Genomic DNA, 23,202 nt, shown 5'->3' with positions numbered 1-23,202 from the left:
TTGGCCAATGGAACGCCTGGGCGACCGGATGGACTCTCGTCCTCCAGCCAATCTTCGCGGATTTTGTGAGAACGAAAACTGGGCTTCACACAGACCGAAGCTTCTTCCTGTCTCCAACATCTGTGAGTAAAATGCATTTTCTCCCCCTTTCCATTTCTTTTCTCATAATAAATGCACTTTATTACAGAACCAATAATAATATGTAATCTGTACCATAATGCACCAGGTAGCATTTAAACACGTGGCTACAGGGATGGTGCAGGCGGGAGGGATTCAGATTTTTGGATAACTGGCGCTCTTTCTGGGGAAGGTGGGACCTCTACAGACAGGATGGTCTACATCTGAACCTGAGGGGCACAAATATCCTGGGGGGGAGATTTGTTAGTGCTCTTTGGGGGGGTTTAAACTAATGCAGCAGGGGCATGGGAACCTGGATTGTAGTTTTAGGGTAAGGGAGAATGAGAGTATAGAGGTCAGGAGCACAGATTTGACATCGCAGGAGGGGGCCAGTGTTCAGGTAGGTGGTTTGAAGTGTGTCTACTTCAATGCCAGGAGTATACGAAACAAGGTAGGGGAACTGGCAGCGTGGGTTGGTACCTGGGACTTCGATGTTGTGGCCATTTCGGAGACATGGATAGAGCAGGGACAGGAATGGATGTTGCAGGTTCCGGGGTTTAGGTGTTTTAGTAAGCTCAGAGAAGGAGGCAAAAGAGGGGGAGGTGTGGCGCTGCTAGTCAAGAGCAGTATTACGGTGGCGGAGAGGATGCTAGATGGGGACTCTTCTGCCGAGGTAGTATGGGCTGAAGTTAGAAACAGGAAAGGAGAGGTCACCCTGTTGGGAGTTTTTTATAGGCCTCCTAATAGTTCTAGGGATGTAGAGGAAAGGATGGCGAAGATGATTCTGGATATGAGCGAAAGTAACAGGGTAGTTATTATGGGAGATTTTAACTTTCCAAATATTGACTGGAAAAGATATAGTTCGAGTACAATAGATGGGTCGTTTTTTGTACAGTGTGTGCAGGAGGGTTTCCTTAAACAATATGTTGACAGGCCAACAAGAGGCGAGGCCACGTTGGATTTGGTTTTGGGTAATGAACCAGGCCAGGTGTTGGATTTGGAGGTAGGAGAGCACTTTGGGGACAGTGACCACAATTCGGTGACGTTTACGTTAATGATGGAAAGGGATAAGTATACACCGCAGGGCAAGAGTTATAGCTGGGGGAAGGGCAATTATGATGCCATTAGACGTGACTTGGGGGGGATAAGGTGGAGAAGTAGGCTGCAAGTGTTGGGCACACTGGATAAGTGGGGCTTGTTCAAGGATCAGCTACTGCGTGTTCTTGATAAGTATGTACCGGTCAGACAGGGAGGAAGGCGTCGAGCGAGGGAACCGTGGTTTACCAAGGAAGTGGAATCTTTTGTTAAGAGGAAGAAGGAGGCCTATGTGAAGATGAAGTGTGAAGTTTCGGTTGGGGCGATGGATAGTTACAAGGTAGCGAGGAAGGATCTAAAGAGAGAGCTAAGATGAGCAAGGAGGGGACATGAGAAATATTTGGCAGGAAGGATCAAGGAAAACCCAAAAGCTTTCTACAGGTATGTCAGGAATAAGCGAATGACTAGGGAAAGAGTAGGACCAGTCAAGGACAGGGAAGGGAAATTGTGTGTGGAGTCTGAAGAGATAGGCGAGATACTAAATGAATATTTTTCGTCAGTATTCACTCAGGAAAAAGATAATGTTGTGGAGGAGAATGCTGAGCCCCAGGCTAATAGAATAGATGGCATTGAGGTACGTAGGGAAGAGGTGTTGGCAATTCTGGACAGGCTGAAAATAGATAAGTCCCCGGGACCTGATGGGATTTATCCTAGGATTCTATGGGAGGCCAGGGAAGAGATTGCTGGACCTTTGGCTTTGATTTTTATGTCATCATTGGCTACAGGAATAGTGCCAGAGGACTGGAGGACAGCAAATGTGGTCCCTTTGTTCAAAAAGGGGAGCAGAGACAACCCCAGCAACTATAGGCCGGTGAGCCTCACGTCTGTAGTGGGTAAAGTCTTGGAGGGGATTATAAGAGACAAGATTTATATTCATCTAGATAGGAATAATATGATCAGGGATAGTCAGCATGGCTTTGTGAAGGGTAGGTCATGCCTCACAAACCTTATTGAGTTCTTTGAGAAGGTGACTGAACAGGTAGACGAGGGTAGAGCAGTTGATGTGGTGTATATGGATTTCAGCAAAGCGTTTGATAAGGTTCCCCACGGTAGGCTATTGCAAAAAATACGGAGGCTGGGGATTGAGGGTGATTTAGAGATGTGGATCAGAAATTGGCTAGCTGAAAGAAGACAGAGGGTGGTGGTTGATGGGAAATGTTCAGAATGGAGTACAGTCACAAGTGGAGTACCACAAGGATCTGTTCTGGGGCCGTTGCTGTTTGTCATTTTTATCAATGACCTAGAGGAAGGCGCAGAAGGGTGGGTGAGTAAATTTGCAGACGATACTAAAGTCGGTGGTGTTGTCGATAGTGTGGAAGGATGTAGCAGATTACAGAGGGATATAGATAAGCTGCAGAGCTGGGCCGAGAGGTGGCAAATGGAGTTTAATGTAGAGAAGTGTGAGGTGATTCACTTTGGAAGGAATAACAGGAATGCGGAATATTTGGCTAATGGTAAAGTTCTTGAAAGTGTGGATGAGCAGAGGGATCTAGGTGTCCATGTACATAGCTCCCTGAAAGTTGCCACCCAGGTTGATAGGGTTGTGAAGAAGGCCTATGGAGTGTTGGCCTTTATTGGTAGAGGGATTGAGTTCCGGAGTCGGGAGGTCATGTTGCAGCTGTACAGAACTCTGGTACGGCCGCATTTGGAGTATTGCGTACAGTTCTGGTCACCGCATTATAGGAAGGACGTGGAGGCTTTGGAGCGGGTGCAGAGGAGATTTACCAGGATGTTGCCTGGTATGGAGGGAAAATCTTATGAGGAAAGGCTGATGGACTTGAGGTTGTTTTTGTTGGAGAGAAGAAGGTTAAGAGGAGACTTAATAGAGGCATACAAAATGATCAGGGGGGTTGGATAGGGTGGACAGTGAGAGCCTTCTCCCGCGGATGGATATGGCTGGCACGAGGGGACATAACTTTAAACTGAGGGGTAATAGATATAGGACAGAGGTCAGAGGTAGGTTCTTTACGCAAAGGGTAGTGAGGCCGTGGAATGCCCTACCTGCTACAGTGGTGAACTCGCCAACATTGAGGGCATTTAAAAGTTTATTGGATAAACATATGGATGATAATGGCATAGTGTAGGTTGGATGGCTTTTGTTTCGGTGCAACATCGTGGGCCGAAGGGCCTGTACTGCGCTGTATTGTTCTATGTTCTATGTTCTATATAACAACACGATACATATCTCTGTCCGATATTCCTTTATTGTCCCCTTAAATGTCAGCTATCAACTGGGAAACCAGTCCTTTAATTTTGAACATTGGGAAAGAGACCATCCTTTAGCCAGACAAATAAACGTGTCAAGCTGAGGGAGCAAAGGATGTCAATGTCTTTAAGAGAGAGACCTGGGCCAAGCTTTCCAGAGTCTGCACCCTCCCGGGATTCACTTCCTTTCCCTTCAGTTGCTGCTAGTCACCAATTAAAGGTCAGAATGATAAATGAAATGGAAAGGGGGAGAAAAGAAAGTTTTTTATTCCCAGATGTTGGAGCGAGGACGAGGTTTCAGTCTGTGTGAAGCTCAATCTTCATTCACACAAAGCCCGCGCGCTGATTGGCTGAGGGACGGGTCCTTCCGGTCCTCCAATTCTTCCCATTGGTCAACACCTCAGCAGGAAGGTCAGGTTGTTGACTCTTCTCGCACATGCGCAGCTTCCCCTCTTCCTTGGACATGCGCAATTCCGGGCCGACCGCGCTGCGGATCGAGAGGTTTGCCCAGCGCGGGGGATTGTGGGAACCGCGGCTGCCATTACACATCTGGAGCTGTCACCAAACTCTTGGGACTGGGATGGAAAGTGGGGAGGGCGGACGTCAGCCTGGCACAAAGCACATCTGGGTGGTCACTGGATTGGATTGTGACGTCCCCCTCAGCAAAACAGTTTGTTAACTTCAGGTGTAAAGATTTAGACAACTGGGTGGCACATTGGGGAGGGCAATAGGTGAGAGTGAAACTGAACCCGAGAGTCAGCACCTTCAGGGGAGGAGATTTTGGTGGATATTGGGATGAATTAGTGTTACAATTAGAGTGTGTTGTGGGGGGGGGGGGGGGCAGAGATTTATTGTTTGAGGGAGATGAATGTTTTATGACAACTTGAACTGACAGCTTTAGGTTTCTATCCTATACTTGGTGATTTAATACAGACAGAAACCACAAACCAAACATCAAGTCACGATTCAAAGGAGTCACTCGATATTATTGGCTTTTGTGGACAGTGAAATGTTTTGTCAGTTGGGTCTGCGGTAAAGGCTTCAGTTGTCAGTCTGAGGCTTCCACTAATCATGCAGCCTCGTTGATAGACAATCAGAGTGGGAATGAACCGGTCGCCGAAACTGGTCGGACAGTCCCTGTTTCCAATGAAATCGGAGGCGGCGCTGCTTTCGCGATGCGCTGCCCCCTCCAAAGCAGCGTACTCTAGGAGTTCGGCACTCACCATATCGACACCCTCCGGATGTTGCCGGAGGCCAGCCCCAATGCTCCAGCCTCGACCAGCCAAGTTCCCGACGGCGTGGGTCTCTCATGGTCTTACCTGTCGGGAACTCGGCGTGGCGGCTGCGGACTCAGTCCAGCGTCGCCACAGTCGGCCGAGGGCCGATCCGCGGGCAGGGGGGACTTTGTCAGGGGCTGGGGGCACTATTAGAACATAGAACAGTACAGCACAGAACAGGCCCTTCGGCCCTCGATGTTGTACCGAACATTGTCCGAAACCAAGATCAAGCTATCCCACACCCTGTCATTCTGGTGTGCCGTTTTGCCCCAAATATTCGGTTGGAAAAGAACACCGTTACCACGCTGGCAACAGGACATAGCCTGAGAATCGGAGAATCCAGCCCAACCTTTGTAATCTCCTTTCCCAGGTGATGAGTAGAGAGGTTTTTGCAGACAGGAAACACAAACCAAACATCCCTACTCTGAGATGTGTCCTTTTAGATTGGACTCTAGACTTGGGACTTGGTTCTTAGGCTATGGACTTACTCCGGTGTCTGCTTAACACTTGTTTATTAGTTCTACATCTAAACAAGTTACAGAGTAGGCATGTTACTCCTCGGCGCGATTTCAACCCTCCGTGAGTCTAACACATGTTAATAAATCAGCATCCACGTCATACAGTAGCATGTGCCATCTCTTAACCTGTTACACTACATCTCTTCCCACCCCCCTCCCCACTCCCAAATATACTATCCAGGGGTTCTGTAGCTGTCTAAAATACATGTCAACAGTTTTGAGAAGGTACACAAAGTCTGCAGTGCCGCCTGCACACCTGCCTTTGAGAACGTTGATGCTGTCGGTCCAGTAACAGACAAGAAAGGTGCTGACGAAGCTTTTGCTTCATTTCATGAAGACCTGATGCAGCCGGTACCAGAGAAAATGGTGTTTCCACAACCTGCACTGCTGGCCTCTCTGCGGGTGGAGCAATGACAGGGACTGCTCAGCAGGGAGGGGCATCATTACCTCTCCCTCCAGTGAACCTCCTCCTTCAGGACAAGGACAGGGTCTGCTCAGCAGGGAGGGTCATCATTACCTCTCCCTCCAGTGAACCTCCTCCTTCAGGACAAGGACAGGGACTGCTCAGCAGGGAGGGTCATCATTACCTCTCCCTCCAGTGAACCTCCTCCTTCAGGACAAGGACAGGGACTGCTCAGCAGGGAGGGCCATCATTACCCCTCCCTCCAGTGAACCTCCTCCTTCAGGACAAGGACAGGGACTGCTCAGCAGGAAGGGTCATCATTACCTCTCCCTCCAGTGAACCTCCTCCTTCGATATGGCCAAAATGTTTTTTACATCAACATCATCAGTGCTGCCACCCTGTTCTTTGATGTGTCCTTCTATATTGGACTATAGGCAAGGGCCTCGGCTCTGAGACAAACTGCAGACGTATTCTGATATCTGCTTAAAAATAGATTATTAGTACTATATTGGAACAGTTACAGAACAGGCATGCTGCTCAGAGACAGGATTCCAATTTCTCGGAGTCTAATACACGACTGGCTGATGCCACTGGTACATCATCATCAGTGTCATACATTAGCGCATTCCAGCTGTTAATCCTTTATGTTTGGAGTGGCACTATGGCACAGGGACGGCACGGCGGCACAGTGGTTCGCACTCCTGCCTCACAGCACCAGGGACCGGGGTTCAATTCCGTTCACAGTGACTGTCTGTGTGGAGTTTGCACTTTCTCCCTATATCTGCATGGGTTTCCTCCGGGTGCTCTGGTTTCCTCCCACACTCCAAAGATGTGCAGGTTAGGTCGATTGGCCGTGCAAAATTGTCCCCAAGTGTCCAAGAGAGTTAAGTGAGGTTACTGGGTTACAGGGATAGGGGTCAGGGAGTGGGCCTAAGTGGGATACTCTTTCCAAGGGTCGGTGCAGACTTGATGGGCCGAATGGCCTCCTTCTGCACTGCAGAGATTCTATGTTACAATTCAATCATGGATGTGATTAACAGCAGCAGTAACAACAGAATTCAACCCCTTTAATCACTCGTGAACACACTGGTGCCTCAGCAGGTTGGACACCTGAGTGAATCCCCTCCCACACTCAGAGCAGGTGAATGGTCTCGCCCCAGTGTGAACTCGCCGGTGCTTCTGCAGTGCGGATGAGTCACTGAATCCCTTCTCACATTCGGAGCAGATGAATGGTCTCTCCATTGAGTGAACTCGCTGGTGTGTCTGCAGTTGGGATAACCGACTGAATCCGTTCCCCACACTCAGAGCAAGTGAATGGCCTTTCATCAGTGTGAACTCGCTGGTGTGTCACAAGGTGGGATAACTGACTCAATTCCTGGCTACACACAGAGCCGATCAATGGCCTCTCCCCAGTGTGAACTCGCTGCTGTGTTTGCAGGCTGGATAACTGAGTAAATTCTTTCCCACAGTGAGAACAGGTGAACGGCCTCTCCCCAGTGTGAACTTGCTGTTGTTACAGCAGAGAGAATGAACGAGTGAATGCCTTCCCACACAGAGCAGTTGAATAGCCTTTCCCTGGTGTGAACTCGCTGGTGCAACAGCAGGTTGGATGAATCACTGAATCTCTTCCGACACTCAGAGCAGGTGGACGCCTCTGCCCAGTATGATTGTGTCAATGAGTTTCAAGTGCAGATGGGGACTGGAACCCTTGCCCACAGTCACCACCTTTCCATGGTTTCTTCATGGTGCAGGTGTACTTGTTACCATCGAAGATCGATGATGAGTTGAAGACTCGTTGACACTCCGAACACGTGTACGGTCTCTCCCCGCTGTGAATGGTGCAATGTTTTTTCAGGCTGTTAAACTGGTTAAAGCTCTTTCCACAGACAGTGTCTGGAACACTCTCACTCAGATGTGTGTCTCGGTCCTTTTCCAGTCACACTGATATTTAAAATATTTTGAAGCAGACAGATCGGGCAAACATTTCTCCTTCTAAATTCAAAGGCCGATAATATTCAGGTCCCAAGAAATCAAGTGAGTTCAAGGCATGCCGTTTGAGATTTCTGTCTGTAATTCCTCCTCTTCTAATATCCTGTAAAATTAGTTTACAAAAGTCATCACTGTCAGTACAGGATAGAAATTCAGAACAGTCAATTTTAGATACAATGGAACATTCTTTCCTCTCTCATTCCCCAAAAGCTGTAAATCTCCATCCCACACACTCTCCCTCCATTCTCACTCTGCTGTTTCTAATATTCACCCTCCCAATTCTCCTGAAGGTGCTGATTCAGACTGATTGACAGATCACTGCTTATCCCTTTCTTTTCAAACCTGAAAATCTACTGTTACCAGGAATGATTCTCCAAATTTAGAGTACCCAATTAATTTTTTCCACTTAAGGGGCAATTTAGCATAGCCAATCCACCTCACCTGTACATCTTTGAGTTGTGGGGGTGAACCCCACGCAAGCATGATGATAATGTGCAAACTCCACATAGACAGTGACCCAGAGCCGGGATCGAACCTGGAACCTCGGTGCCGTGAGGCAGCAGTTCTAACAACTGCACCACTGTGCTGCCCTTTAAGGAAATAAACTTGCAGTGGATTGGGGATATCAAGGGGGAATGGAACTGACTGGATTGTCCACAGAGAGTCGGCATGAGCTCCAGTTGCTGACCGCACTCGTTCTGTGCCATAATGACTGGAACTATATAACACAGTCACAGTACATATTGTCATAATATACACACAGGTATATGATTGTGCACAGACAGGCAGTGATTGACATACAGGATGACCAGTGAACACACAGAACACAGCAGCCAATCACCAGACAGGACACGACCACTATAAGGCACTAGTTTTCCCACTCTTTTGGGATCCAGTCTCTGAGACAGTCAGAGCCCATGAGCAGCAACTAGAACATACACCATGTGGTAGTAAGATAGTCTGGTCAGGTTAGCCTCAGGTCTCCAGTCAAGTCAGCATAGTATCAACCCACAGTTAAAGTATGTATGATAGTTAAGAGTTCAATAAAATCAAGTTGCATTTCTTCAAGTGTTGGAAGCCTGTCTCTCTCTGCTGCAGCAAACGCAGTGGTTGCAGACCTGGCATACCCAACACATCATGATACCAGTGAGTTATGCTCGAGTTTGACGGACCTACCTTGAGATAGTCATCCTTTGACCAGCGATCAGCCATCCGGTAACATGGACCGCGTCCGCCCTCCCCTGTAGCTCCGCATCGGCGGCAACCTCATTGCTAACTGGAAGATTCTCAAGCAGAAGTTCCAGCTGTATCTTGACGCCACCGACCTGGAAACCGCATCGGATGCCAGGAAGATCAATCTCTTCCTCTCTACAGCCGCGGACCACGCTATCCACATCTTCAACTCCCTCACCTTTGCTGAAGGCGAGGACATGACAAAGTTTAAAACAGTCCTGCTGAAGTTCGACAGCCACTGTGACATTGAAGTCAACGAGAGCTTTGAACGCTATGTGTTCCAGCAGAGGCTGCAGGGTAAGGAGGAACCTTTCCAGTCCTTCTTAACCCACCTCTGTATCCTCGCGCAGTCCTGCAACTATGGCTCCATGGTCCGCGACCAGATCATTTTCAGGGTCCACTCCGATCCCCTTCGCCAGCAGCTCCTTAAAGTTAAGCAGTTCACCCTTACCATCGCCATCAAAACCTGTGTCCTCCACGAGCACGCTAACAACCAGTACTCCCATATCAAGGCGGCAGAGATGGCACGGCAAGGCCCCCACGATGCGGAGCGGGTGCAGGCTATATACCCAACACATCACATATTACACTGGAGCTAATAATAAATGTACTTTATTACAGAGCCATAAATAATTTATCTAATCTGTACCATACAACAACACTGGACATCCTATATTAATTTACTGTCCCTTAACCAAGGACACGGACATGGGAAAACTGGATAGACTCTGTGACTTGGGAAAGAAGATCTCTTGGGAAGGTTCAACCAATAGTAAAATAGACTCTTGTTGACAAGAGCACTGGGACTCTCAAGCAAGCTGAACTTTAAAACCTCATTGTCACATTGGGTTAGTTTTGGTCAGGTTTAAGCTTATAGTTTTGCCAAAGTGATATGTTTCATTGTAAAATGGGAAAAAGAGAAACCATTATCTGTACAATGTGTAATAACGTCGTTGTTACAGTGTTTATAATGTTCAAATGTGTTGTAGCATGAAAGGATTCTGAAAACATGCTTACTTCAGAAGCTTTATTCCTTGGGGATGGGCAGGCATGTGATGACCCAGGTACTTTGGGAAAATTTGTGCAATGACCCCTTTAAGACCCAAAGTGAAACTGGAGATTCTTCTGAAGGAAAGGAATTGATTTCCTGGTTCTGAGGTCATCAGATCCAAGACATGACCATGTGACCTGAGGTTGTTCTGGGAATGAAAAGCTGGAGAAGCTAAGCGTAAATAGACAGATTCTATATAACTATATTCAGTTACACGTTCCATCCTACTAAAGCAGGTTCAGTTGCTGGGGGGTAAGAAGAGTTAAGAAGATAACCTGCAGTTCAAAACAGAGCATGGAGCTTCCAACAGGTCCAGGTGTTGAAGCAGTTCACTGAGAATACAGCAGGGACTGTGTTACATCGTGTGTTACACAGTTGGAAAGGACAGCGAGCTGAAGTCTAGGAGAGCAGGGGGTTGTGGATCGGAAGACACCACTTGATTCTATTTCAGTTATGCAAAATCCAACCATACTGTTGAAAGAGGTCATAAAATGGAGTCTCTGGAGACATCGGAGCCTCACAACCCGAAAGAGAGAGTATTTGCAAGCGTGCACTTTGTTGGTGTTCATCCTATTCATGGATCTTGGATATAATTCGGCTGTTGGTGGAAGTGACTCGAAGGCCAAGTCCATTGGATGGGAAGTGAGGGATCCGACATTGCAGAGGGAGATTGGGAAGAGTGTGAGATTGTCCATGGTGCAACATTTCGACAGGAAGTAATGTGAGAACTCAGAACAACGTGAGATGGATCTTTGTTGTACTGACTAGTAAAGTGAAATTTCTCTTGTTCTGTGAAATATCCAGTCCATGTTAATTAAAGTTTGTGTCGATTTTTGTTGGTTTGTTACAGTGAAAGTTTGAAAATGTGAAATGTTGTCCATTGGTTTTCTTTCCAGTGGAGATTCCTTTCATTTAATAAGTTATCAATCTCTACAGAGATGGTAACAAGAGACAGTCATTAGGGCAGTGGAGGAGGCCATTCTACCCATGCTAACCCTGTGTAGATCATCCATTCAGTCCCATTCGCGCCTTCTATCCCCGTACCCCAGTATGTTTATTGCCTTCAAGTCCCCATCCAATTTCGTTTTGATATCTGGGAAAGGTGGGAGGAACCAAAGGAAATCCAGCTTACTCTGGCACATCCGCTGTTTATTATTAAGACCTGGAAGATAATACGGTTAGTTAATAAAGAAGTCGAACCTGGATCAGGTCAATAAAATGGGGACATTCAGTGGGTTTGGTGTATAGCTGAGATGATGAAGCTTTATGTAAACACGTTAAAATCTTTGAGTGAGAGAGAGAGACAAACATGAGAACGGGTCCCAGTCCCCATTACACTCAAATAAACGGGAAGGTTAGTTAGGGAATCTCCACTCAATCAGTTCCTGGCTGATCTACACCTCGACTCCGTCCTCCTGTCTTTGCTGCTCTTTGCACAGGGTTGGGTCGATGAGGGGCAGAAGCTGGCGAGGTGAGACTGGGAGAGGGGAACCACAGCCAGATGAACACACACGTGAACTCTGCAGGAGGCAGGTCCTCCCCGAAAACTGACCCACCCAGAAGGACGAGAGCATCCTGAAATGTAACAATAATTCTGTCAGTTAGTGGCTAACTAGACAATATGTTGTGATGAGGTTTTAGAAATAGACCCTGGGCAGACGAGTTCACTAAAGCTCCCACAGTGAATCTGTTTAACAGCCACAGCGACCTCTAACGTTGGGAAATGGGTGTAACTCTTTGGATGCTGCCGTCAAAGGATGCTTGATAAGTCGATGCAGAGCTTCTTTATAATAATAATCTTTATTAATGTCACAAGGAGGCTCACATTAACACTTCAATTAAGTTACAGCGAAAATCCCCTAGTCGCCACACTCCAGCACCTGTTCGGGTATACTGAGGGAGAATTCAGAATGTCCAATTCACCTAACAGCACATCTTTCAGGAACCGTGGGAGGAAACCAGCACACCCAGAGGAAACCCGCGCAGACACTGGGAGAACGTGCAGACGCCTCACAGACAGTGACCCAAGCCGGGAATCAAACCCGGGTCCCTGGCACTGTGAAGCAATGGTGCTAACCACTGTGCTACCGTGCCACTTGTAGATGGCGAATGGGGTGCTGATCGCAGTGTTTGCTTTAAGAACATAAGAACTAGGAACAGGAGTAGGCCATCTGGCCCCTCGAGCCTGCTCCGCCATTCAATGAGATCATGGCTGATCTTTTGTGGACTCAGCTCCACTTTCCGGCCCGAACACCATAACCCTTAATCCCTTTATTCTTCAAAAAACTATCTATCTTTATCTTAAAAACATTTAATGAAGGAGCCTCTACTGCTTCACTGGGCAAGGAATTCCATAGATTCACAACCCTTTGGGTGAAGAAGTTCCTCCTAAACTCAGTCCTAAATCTACTTCCCCTTATTTTGAGGCTATGCCCCCTAGTTCTGCTTTCACCCGCCAGTGGAAACAACCTGCCCGCATCTATCCTATCTATTCCCTTCATAATCTTATGTTTCTATAAGATCCCCCCTCATCCTTCTAAATTCCAACGAGTACAGTCCCAGTCTACTCAACCTCTCCTCATAATCCAACCCCTTCAGCTCTGGGATTAACCTAGTGAATCTCCTCTGCACCCCCTCCAGTGCCAGTACGTCCTTTCTCAAGTAAGGAGACCAAAACTGAACACACTACTCCAGGTGTGGCCTCACTAACACCCTATACAATTGCAGCAGAACCTCCCTAGTCTTAAACTCCATCCCTCTAGCAATGAAGGACAAAATTCCATTTGCCTTCTTAATCACCTGTTGCACCTGAAAACCAACTTTCTGCGACTCATGCGCTCGCACACCCAGGTCTCTCTGCACAGCAGCATGTTTTAATATTTTATCATTTGTCTTGTATAAAACAAACTCTCCGATTTGAGTAAGACTGATAATTAAGCACTTTTAAGAATTGATTGAAACATATTAAATTTAACTGATCCAGCCCATTTGAAAAAAAAAATCTGCTCTTCAAAGATATATTGGTACAAATTACAGGAGATCTTTGTAGTTGAATTGAATACCTTGACTCTTCACACGGACACCTGGCTGACAAGAGGCATTAATTGGACAATAGCTGGAAATAATAAGCTGAAATGTTTTTCTGGAAGACTCTCTGTTTCTTGTTAACCCGGAATCGACTATGTGAGAGTTAAAGGCAATACCAGGCTAAATTACATTGAATATACAACATAGAAACACCCAACCAATCCATGCCAGTGTTTATACTCCTTTGAGCTTCCTCTCATGCTTTCCCATCTGACTCTATCAATATATCCATCTGTTTCATTTCTCCCTCATGTTCATCCAGCAACCCATAAATATATCGATGATATTTACCTCCACCAATCCCTGTGGTAGTGAGTTCCACAATCCCACCACTCACTGGGGAAGAAATTTCTCCTGAATTCCTGATTAGATTGTCTCACATTGATAGCCTCTCATTTTGCTCTTACTCTTACAAGTGAAAACATTCTCCATGTGTATCAAAATCTTTCATAATTTACAGGCCTCCATTAGTCCCTCAGCACTGTATTTTGAAGAGAGGAGTGACCCGGCCTATTCATCGTTCCTGATAGGTTTAACCTCTCACACTAAAAATCTGAAGACAAAAATGCTTTGTTTGCACTTGAGCTCAGTGCAGTGAGAGCAGAGATAGAGTTGCAAGGGAGCCTGAGAACAGCAGATTCACTGAGAATGGGTGGGCTGGGCTGGTCTGTGTAAATGAGATGGTTAAATAGACTGTTCATGACCGTCTAGCAGGTGTTCAGGATAGTGGAGGAGCTCAAGTGTCAGTCTTCAACAACACAGTAATTTGCATTTATACAGCACATTTAATGTAATTCAATTTTCCAAGGTGTTTCACAGGGACATTGTAAATCCAAGTTTCACAAATGATTTGAAAAAATTGTCCAAGCTCATGATCATGTGACAGAAAATGCTACTTCTCTCTGCCTCTGCCTCCACACACTCCCTCCCTATTGATTGCAACACTAATTCGTCTCAATATCCTCCTCCTGCTTTTCCCCCAATTCTCCTCCCCTGAAGGTGCTGACTCTCGGGTTCAGTTTCACACTCACCTATTGCTCTCCCCAATATGTCTAAATCTTTACACCTGAAGTTAACAAAAAAATGTGCTAAGGGGCGTCACAATAAAATCCAGTGACTACACACATGTACTTTGTGTCCGGAATGGGGGCACTGCTACTCCACCCCCACTTTTCACCCCAGTCCCAGGGGTTTGGAGACTGGTTTGGAGATGGTTAATGGCGGCTGAATCTCCCATAGGCCCCCTCGCCAGAGACACCGCTCCGGTGGCGGCCAGGGACTGCGCATGTTCAAAGGAGAGAAGATGCGCGTGCGCAGTAACGGTTCTTCCCATTGAGGTCAAACGGGCATCCTTGACACGTGACATCCGTTGCCCATTGTTTTCAGGCGGCCAGCAACCAATGGAAAGATTGGAGGACCGGAAGGACTCTGGTCCTCCCGCTTTGTGTGAATGAAATTTGAGCTTCAGACAGTGTGCCCAACATCTGTGAGTGAAGCACTTTCTTTTCTTCCCCTTTCCATTTTTTTCTCTCATTCTCACCTTCAATTGGTCACTTGCAGCAACTGAAGGGAAAGGAAGTGAATCCAGGGAGGGTGCAGACTCTGCAAAGCTTGGCCCAGGTCTCTCTCTCTTAAAGACATTGACATCCTTTGCTCCCTCAGCTTGATACATTTATTCGTCTGGCTAAAAGGATGGTCTCTTTCCCAATGTTCACAATTAAAGGGCTGCTTTCCCCAGGAGATGGTTGACATTTAAGGGGACAGTAAATTAATGTAGGATAAAGATATGTCTGGTGTTTTTATATGGTGCAGATTAGATATATTATTAATGGTTCTGTAATAAAGCACATTTATTATTATTTCTAGTTGTGTAATATAGGACTGTAGCCACGTTGTATATTTCCAGAAGAGAAATGCTGGAAAATCTCAGCAGGTCTGGCAGCATCTGTAAGGAGAGAAAAGAGCTGACATTTCGAGTCTAGATGACCCTTTGTCAATGATAAAGGGCATAGAAAGTGGGAAATATTTATACTGTAGGGTGAGGGAATGAAAGATGAGTCATAGCCACAGAAACAAAGGAAAAATTGTGCAAATAGCAGTCCCCAGGGAGAATAAAAGGTGTGAAAGGTCAAACAGCAGAGAAACTAAAATCTGAGGGACAGATACAGATGGGGGGAGAAGGGGGTCATGGGGGGTAAATAGGTAAAATGAGGGGAAGGGGGAAGCAAAGGGGAGAAATGATAAGGAAAGTGGGGATAAGGTTGGGGAGGAAAATATATATCAAGAAGGAAAGAAAAATTAAAAGACAGGTAAAATGAAATGTAATGAAAACATAGTAGAGCTAATCATCTGAAGTTGCTGAATTTGATGTTGAGACTGGAAGGCTGTAGCATCCCTTACCGGAAGATAAGATGCTGTTCCTCCAGGATGTGATGAGCTTCTCTGGAACATTGCAGCAGACCAAGGACAGAAATGTGGGCATGGGAGCAGGGTCTTGTGTTAAAATGGCAAGCTACGGGAAGGTCTGGGTTCTGAATGCGCACAGATCAAAGGTGCTCAGCAAAGCGATCACCCAGTCTGCGTTTGGTCTCTCCGATATAGAGGAGACCACATTGGGAACTGTAAATGCAATAGACCAAATTGAAAGAGGTGCAAGTGAAACACTGCTTAACCTGGAATGAGTGTTTTATGCCTGGGATGTTAAGAATGGAAGAGGTAAAGGGGCAGATGTCACATCTTCTGCAATTGCATGGGAAGATGCCGTGGGTGATGGGAGAGGTGGTGGGTATGGTGGGGGAGTGGACGAGATTATCCCGAAGGGAACGGTCTCTGCAGAATGCTGACAGCGGGAGTGAAGGAAAGATATGTTTAGTGGTGGCATCATGCTGGAGTTGGCGAAAATGGCGGAGGATTATGCTTTACATACGGAGGCTGGTGGGGTGAAATGTGCAAATAAGGGGGACTCTATCCTTGTTCTGGGAGAGAGTGCAGGGGGCGAGGGAAGTGGCACGAAAGATGGGCTGCACACTGTTGAGGTCCCTGTCAACAACTGTAGGTGGGAAATCACGGTTGAGGAAGAAGGAACACATTTTCGAAGCACCACTTTGGAAAGTGGCATCGTCGGAACAAATGCGACGGAGGCGAAGGAGCGGAGAGAAAGGGATGGAGTCCTCACAGGATGTAGGGTGTGAAGAGCTGTAGTCCAGGTAGCTATGGGAGTCAGTGGGCTTGTAATGGATGTTAGTAGATAGTCTATTCCCGGAAATGGAGACAGAAAGGTCAAGGGAAGTGAAGTGTCTGAGATGGATGGGGTGCAAGTGATGAGAGGGGTGGAAACTGGAAGCGACGTTGGTGAATTTTTCCAGGTCCAGACGAGAGCCTGAAGTGGCACCAAAATAGTCATCGATGTACCAATAAAAGAGTTGTGGGAGGGGACCTGGGTAGGCCTGGAACAATGAATGTCCACATACCCCATAAAAAAGGCAAGCGTAGCGAGGACCCATTGCTACACTTTTGATTTGTAGAAAGTGGGATGAGTTGAAGGAGAAGTTATTGAAAGATAAAACAAGTTCAGCCTGGTGGAGAAGAGTGGTGGTGGATGGGAATTTTTAAGGCCACTTTTTGAGAAAGAAGTGAAGAGCTCTCTACACCTCCATCCCACACCAGGATGGGCTGAGATCTCTTTGGGAATCGCCCGAATGTCGGCCTTTTTCTTTGTCAAACGGGCCAAGTATTTGCTCGGCTTTTCCCAAACTCGTACAACTTCTGCCTCACAAACTCTCAACTTTACTCGACCTGCTGAGTCAACAGGGAGTCCACAGCTCCTCTTGCCATGTTAACCTCCTTCAGCAAAGCTTACTCGGGCCCTCCATATGATTCTCCACCGCCTTCACCAAAGAAACCTCCAGAAGCCGCTGGTTCTCCAGCATTCTGCATCTTTTATTAGCAGTGTAAGAAATGATCAGCCCCGAGCATAAACTTTACACGTCTCCCACAAAATGGAGGGGGGAATTCGGGGGTCGGGTTAGCCAAAAGGAAGAACTCAAAATGCGCAGTGAATGAAGCGTCTCTTATCCGGGAAGCATCAAACCTCCACATTCTCGACCTGGGGGTGAGCCCTCGAGCAAAAAGTGCAGACAAACGGGGGGAAGGTCTGCGATTACGATGCTCCCGGCACAAGAAAGTCATTGATTCTGGTGTGACGTTGATGTAGGTCTGGAAAGAAGGTAAATTCTCTGCCCCTTGGATGCAAAGTTATTTCAAACATCCACATAACCCACCCCCTCACAAGCCGATGCCAAGCCCTCGCTTGCAGTGTTGGGGGGGTTCCTGGTAACCGGTAGCTGATCAGCCAGAGGATAGAAGTGGCAGTTAAAGTCGCCAACCACAAAAAAGAGTTAGTCGAAGCTAACTTTGCAAAATACACAAAAGCCTTTGCAATGAACCCCGGGGAGTAATTCGGGGATCCATAAACATTCATTATTAAAACAACATCTCCATGCACCGAACCTCCAGTGATCACATATCTACCTCCTTTGCCCTTGGTGCAGGTTTCAACCTTAAAAGGGATATTTTTATTAATAAGGATTGCCACACCCCTGCTACTTGATGAAGAAGTTGAAAAAACCTGCCCCACCCAATCCCACCTCAATTTAAAGCGTTCCTCATAATCCAGCTGAGTTTCCTGTAATAAAGCTATGTCGACTTTCTCCTTAAGAAAGGAGAGGATCTTTTTCCTTCTGATAGGGTGATAGATGCCCCGTACATTCCCTGAGAAAATTTGCAGATTAACTGCCGCCATTAGTTAGGCGACAGAGAGACAGGAGCAGATTTTCACACCACAATCGGGCGTGCGCCATTACCCCCTCCTCCAAGTCACTTTACACCAGAGGCACCAAAGTCTCCCCAAACTGCTCCTTTCACAGATAAAAGCCCCGTCTGTACCAGAGTGGGATAAAGTCAACAACACATAAACCCTCCCGTAATAACAAAAATACCAAAGAATCACCACCACAATAGATCCAAGGGGACATTCCTCAATAAGACTGAGGACTCGGAGGATTAACCCCACGGCCAGACTGTCATTACCCTCAGGATACCTTCTCCAAAATGAGGAAAAGAAAAGAAGGGCCAACAAGGGAATGGGGATCGAATGTCCCTCCCGCATTTTAGACCCACCCGTGAAGACCTGCATCCACCACTTTCCACCCTTTGGCAATGGCGCCACGCGGTTCTGCCATGATTAACGCTCAGATAATAGAAGACAACGGATCATAAGCACACGGCACTTCTACCATAACTGGGATGAGATAATCCGAGTCCCTGGGACACTCGAGGAGAAGAAGACATTCAATCAGCGCTCACAGAATAACAACTCCCTTCAACAGGATAAAAGATAACAAATTCAGACAACACCATGATAGGGAAAGAGTCCAGATTAGAGCCTGAGTTAGTCCGAGCTGCAAACCATCCCTCCAAATCCTTGCACTTCATGGATTTAATGAAGGCCAAGGCAGTAGTCGGATTATCGAAAGTCTTGACGGAGTTGTCGGATACAATTTTCAGAGTTGCTGGGTAAAGCGACAGAATTCACTCCCGCAGCCTTCAGTTCCCTTCGAACTTCATCGAAGCCTCGATGCTTCGTTTGCATAGCTGTTGAAAAATCCTGGAAGAAGGAAAATCCTCATTCCTTATGGAGCCAGGCCCCACCTCACCTTACCCGTCTCCAGGACCTACTGCTGTCTTTCAAGTTGTGGAAGTGAATGATCACAGGCCTGGGATGAAAACTATTCCTCGGCCTCAAAGACAGGATCCGATGCCCTTTCTAATTTGAAACGCCCAGGCTTCACATCTAGCTTGAGAAAACGTGGCAGCTGGTCCTCGAAGGACCTGACGAGAGCCTCACCCTCCACACCTTCTGGCTGGCCGATGACTCGGATGTCCTTTCTCTGACCCTTGGTTCTCCAAGTCCGCCAGGCTTCTCCCACGCCACTCAGCTGGTTCTCAAGGATTTAATTCTTGCCTCCGCCGAGGAGGCATCTCGCTCAACGTTCAGGATTCTCTCCTCCGGATCATCGAGCCTCTTCATGGTGTTGTTCAGCTCGGCCTCCTGAGCTCACAGATATTGAGTCAGTACACCCAGCCTTGTTGCTCTTATTAGCCTTAGTTTTATTAGCTCTAATTCTGTCACCTTTGCTCACGAGTCGCCAGGTATCTTTCTGATACCACCACGTGGTTCAAGCTCTAGTTATGATTAATAAGACAGCACACCGCTTAGTAAGAGTAAAATCAACGGTCATTTATTATATACAGCAATAAATACTTATACAATAATCCTACTTTCTAGACTACTACCTACCACTACTGGCCAATACTTAACTTTGGGAATGGCCCACCAGGCCAGGGAAACGAATGGCTTATCGAATTGGGTCTGGCCTGCGGGATTCAAAGGCTGATACAGGTCGATGGCTAGGAGTCTCTATCGGGTAGCGATCGCTGGAGTCAAACTTACGGTTTCTGGTCGATGGTTCTTGCGAAGGTTGCGAGCAGGAGAAGAAGGGAGAGAAGGGTCGATCTGAACTTGGCCCCTATCTTTATAGTTCCCAGGGGCCTCCCGCCTCTCGGGGCGGACCTTGACCCTGGTCCCAAGTGATTGGACTTGGTCCCAATCACTGGGTTCGATATGCTCCAATAATGGGGCGATTCCTTGATCGGGGGGTGGTCGTTCACCTTTCTTTGTCTCGGCCACTGCTGGCGCCGAGAGGTCTAGATCGGCTTTCAATTGCTAATTTGTTGCAATTATTCCCGGGGATAGCCCATTAAACTGCAGATGGCTGGGTTGATGTGCTGTTAATGGTTGCAGGTATCGATCTGGGCCGACTTCCCCAGAGCCGAATACACTGTTCTGTCTGCAGCTGTCCGTTTGTGCCCTGTTGGCTGCTTTTCCCATCAGCCTTTTCGGTTAGCCATTTTACATCGGGTTTTGGCCAAATTAATCTGGAATCAGCCATTTTAGGTGGCTACAGCCTCTGGTCAATAACACGGAGAATGTTGCTGACATAGATCGACCAATGATCCCACAGAATAAATGAGCAGGTTCGATGGGCCGAGTGGCCAACTGCAGCTCCTATTTGTTATGATCTCTGTGCCCAGGACAGGAAGCAGTGAGCAGGGATCTGTCAATCAGCCTGAATCAGCACCTTCAGGAGAATTGGGAGGGTGAATATTAGATACAGCAGAGTGAGAATGGAGGGAGAGTGTGTGGGATGGAGGTTTACAGCTTTTGGGGAATGAGCGAGGAAAGAATGTTCTCTAGGAACTAGAATTGTCTGTTCTGAATTTCTATCCTGTACTGACAGTGATGTCTTTTGTAAATTGTTTTTAACAGGATATTAGAAGAGGAGGAATTACAGACAGAAATCTCAAACGTCACGTCTCAATCTGGCTGAGTCTCTCAACTCCTTGGAACTGGATATCACCGGACTTTGAATCGAGAAGGAGAAATGTTTGCCCAATCTGTCGGCTTCAAAAGATTTTAACTATCAGTGTGACTGGAAAAGCACCGAGACACACACACCCGAGTGAGAGTGTTCCAGAGCACTGACTGTGGAAAGAGCTTTAACCAGTTACACAGCCTGAAAAGACATCACACCATTCACAGTGGGGAGAGACTGTACACGTGTTCTTTGTGTGGACGAGGCTTCAACTGATTGTCAAACCTGGAGCGACACAAGGACACCCAAAACATGGGGAAACCGTGGAAATGTGGGGACTGTGGGAAGGGATTTAGTGCTCCATCTCAGCTGGAAGCTCATCGACACAGTCACACTGGGGAGAGGCCGTTCACCTGCTCTGTGTGTGAGAAGGGATTCACTCAGTTATCTGCCCTGAAGTCACACCAGCGAGTTCACACCGGGGAGAAGCCGTTCACCTGCTCTCAATGTGGGAAGGGATTCACTACTTCATCGAACCTGCGGAAACATCAGCGAGTTCACACTAGGGAGAGGCCGTTCATCTGCTCTCAGTGTGGGAAGGGATTCGGTCAGTTATCCCACCTGCATATACACCAGCGAATTCACACTGGGGAGAGGCCGTTCACCTGCTCTCAGTGTGAGAAGGGATTCACTACTTCATCCAACCTGCTGACACACCAGCGAGTGCACACTAGGGAGAGGCCGTTCACCTGCTCTCAGTGTGAGAAGGGATTCACTCAGTTATCCTACCTGCAGAGACACCAGCGAGTTCACACTAGAGAGAGGCCGTTCACCTGCTCTCAGTGTGAGAAGGGATTCACTACTTCATCGAACCTGCTGACACACCAGCGAATTCACACTGGGGAGAGGCCGTTCACCTGCTCTCAGTGTGAGAAGGGATTCACTACTTCATCCAACCTGCTGACACACCAGCGAGTGCACACTAGGGAGAGGCCGTTCACCTGCTCTCAGTGTGAGAAGGGATTCACTCAGTTATCCCACCTGCAGAGACACCAGCGAGTTCACACTAGAGAGAGGCCGTTCACCTGCTCTCAGTGTGAGAAGGGATTCACTACTTCATCGAACCTGCTGACACACCAGCGAGTGCACACTGGGGTGAGGCCGTTCACCTGCTCTCAGTGTGAGAAGGGATTCACTCGGTTATTCAACCTGCAGAGGCACCAGCGAGTTCACACAGGGGAGAAGGTGTTAACCTGCTCTTAGTGACAGAAGGGATTCAGATATCCATACACCCTGCAGGAACACGAGCGAGTTCACACCTGGAAGAAGCCATTCACCTGCTCTGAGCAGGGGAGACATTCAATGATCCGTCCTGAGTACGGCGACACTAGCGAGTTAATTCTGGGGAGAGACCATTCATCTGCTCTCAATGTGGGGAGGGGTTTTGTGATTCATCACACCTGTTGTGACTCCAACAAGTTCACAATAAATTACAGATGTTGGCTCCGTTATTGTATCTGCTCTCACTGACATCCAGGACTGCATTTTGTTCATTCTGACATCTGGTGAATGGTGATGATTGGAGGGTTTCTTTCTGCTGGACTGGCCGGTCTAACACCTCTGCCTCCGGTGGGCTGACCATTTTTGAGGCCAGTTGCGATTACCTGGTTCCAAGTTTGACGAGGGGCACAGAATGAAAAGGTGTTTGCACGTTGGAAGATATTTAGTTCCCAAAGCAGCCATGTTGCCATGAAGATGGGCTATGGTGGTTACAAAGTCCTTTTGTCTAATTTATCTGGGTGTTTCTAGCAGAAGGAAACTGTCACGGTATGAGGGACAAGTTGTCTGTGGTAGATTGGGAAATTACAATAAACATATCACTGAAAGTGGCAACGCAGGTGGATAAGGAGCTAAGAAGGCAGACGGCATGCTTGTCTTCATTGGTCGGGGCATTGAGTATAAAAATTGGCAAGTCATGCTGCAGCTGTACAGAACCTTAGTTAGGCCACACGTGGAATATTGCCTACAATTCTGGTCACCACATTACCAAAAGGATGTGGAGACTTTGGAGAGAGTACAGAGGAGGTTTACCAGGATGTTGCCTTGCCTGGAGGGTATTAACTGTGAGGAGAGGTTCGATAAAGTCAGATTGTTTTCACTAGAGCGACGGAGTTGAGGGACGACCTGATAAAAGTTTACAAAACTTTGAGTGGCACGGACAGAGTGGATAGTCAGAAGCTTTTTCCCAGTTTGTAAAAGTCAATTACCTGGTGACATAGGTTTAAGGTGCGAGGGGCAAAGTTTAGAGGAGACGTGTGAGGGACGTTTTTGACACAGAAGGTGGTGAGTGCCTGGAACTCACTGCCGGAGGAGGTGGCGGAAGCAGGTACGATAGTGACGTTTAAGAGGCATCTTGACGAATACATGAATAGGATGGGAATAGACGGATACAGACCCTGGAAGCACAGAAGGTTTTAGTTTAGTCAGACATCATGATCCGAGCAGGCTTGGTGGGCCGAAGGGCCTGTTCCTGTGCTGTACTGTCCTTTATTCTTTGTTGTTCTTTGAATGCCGATAGACAATAGACAGGGAACCGCAAGCATTTTATTTACATAAAATATAGATTCCTTTAAGAAGCAAAAATTAAACAGCAAAAACGAAGCTTTCGTGGCTAACAAGAAATGTTAAAGATTCCATTAGATCAATGGAGGAGACAGTTTTGTAGTGAGCCTGAGGATTGGGAACTTGTTTTAGAATTCAGCAAAGGACCAAGAAACTGATGAAGAGAAAATAG

General features: G+C 47.2%; 1 protein-coding gene across 2 annotated transcripts; it reads left to right on the top strand.

Annotated features, from left to right (window-relative positions):
• The first annotated feature begins 14 nt into the window (after positions 1–14).
• On the top strand, positions 15–21,919 carry LOC140422246 (uncharacterized). 2 transcript variants are annotated; one of them, XM_072507271.1, is made up of 2 exons: positions 15–122; positions 20,363–21,919. In XM_072507271.1, exon 2 carries the CDS (start codon positions 20,721–20,723, stop codon positions 21,669–21,671), a length of 951 nt encoding a protein of 316 aa, XP_072363372.1. In that variant the 5' UTR covers positions 15–122; positions 20,363–20,720; the 3' UTR covers positions 21,672–21,919. The 2 variants fall into 2 exon arrangements, with proteins under 2 accessions (XP_072363372.1, XP_072363370.1); XM_072507269.1 differs by lacking the exon at positions 15–122 and adding an exon at positions 14,370–14,461.
• The last annotated feature ends 1,283 nt before the right edge of the window (positions 21,920–23,202 follow it).

This window comes from Scyliorhinus torazame, chromosome 5 (assembly GCF_047496885.1).
Source record: "Scyliorhinus torazame isolate Kashiwa2021f chromosome 5, sScyTor2.1, whole genome shotgun sequence".
NCBI lineage: Eukaryota > Metazoa > Chordata > Chondrichthyes > Carcharhiniformes > Scyliorhinidae > Scyliorhinus > Scyliorhinus torazame.
The sequence above is the reverse complement of the archived record's forward strand: the minus strand, read 5'-3'. Positions and strand labels throughout refer to the sequence as shown.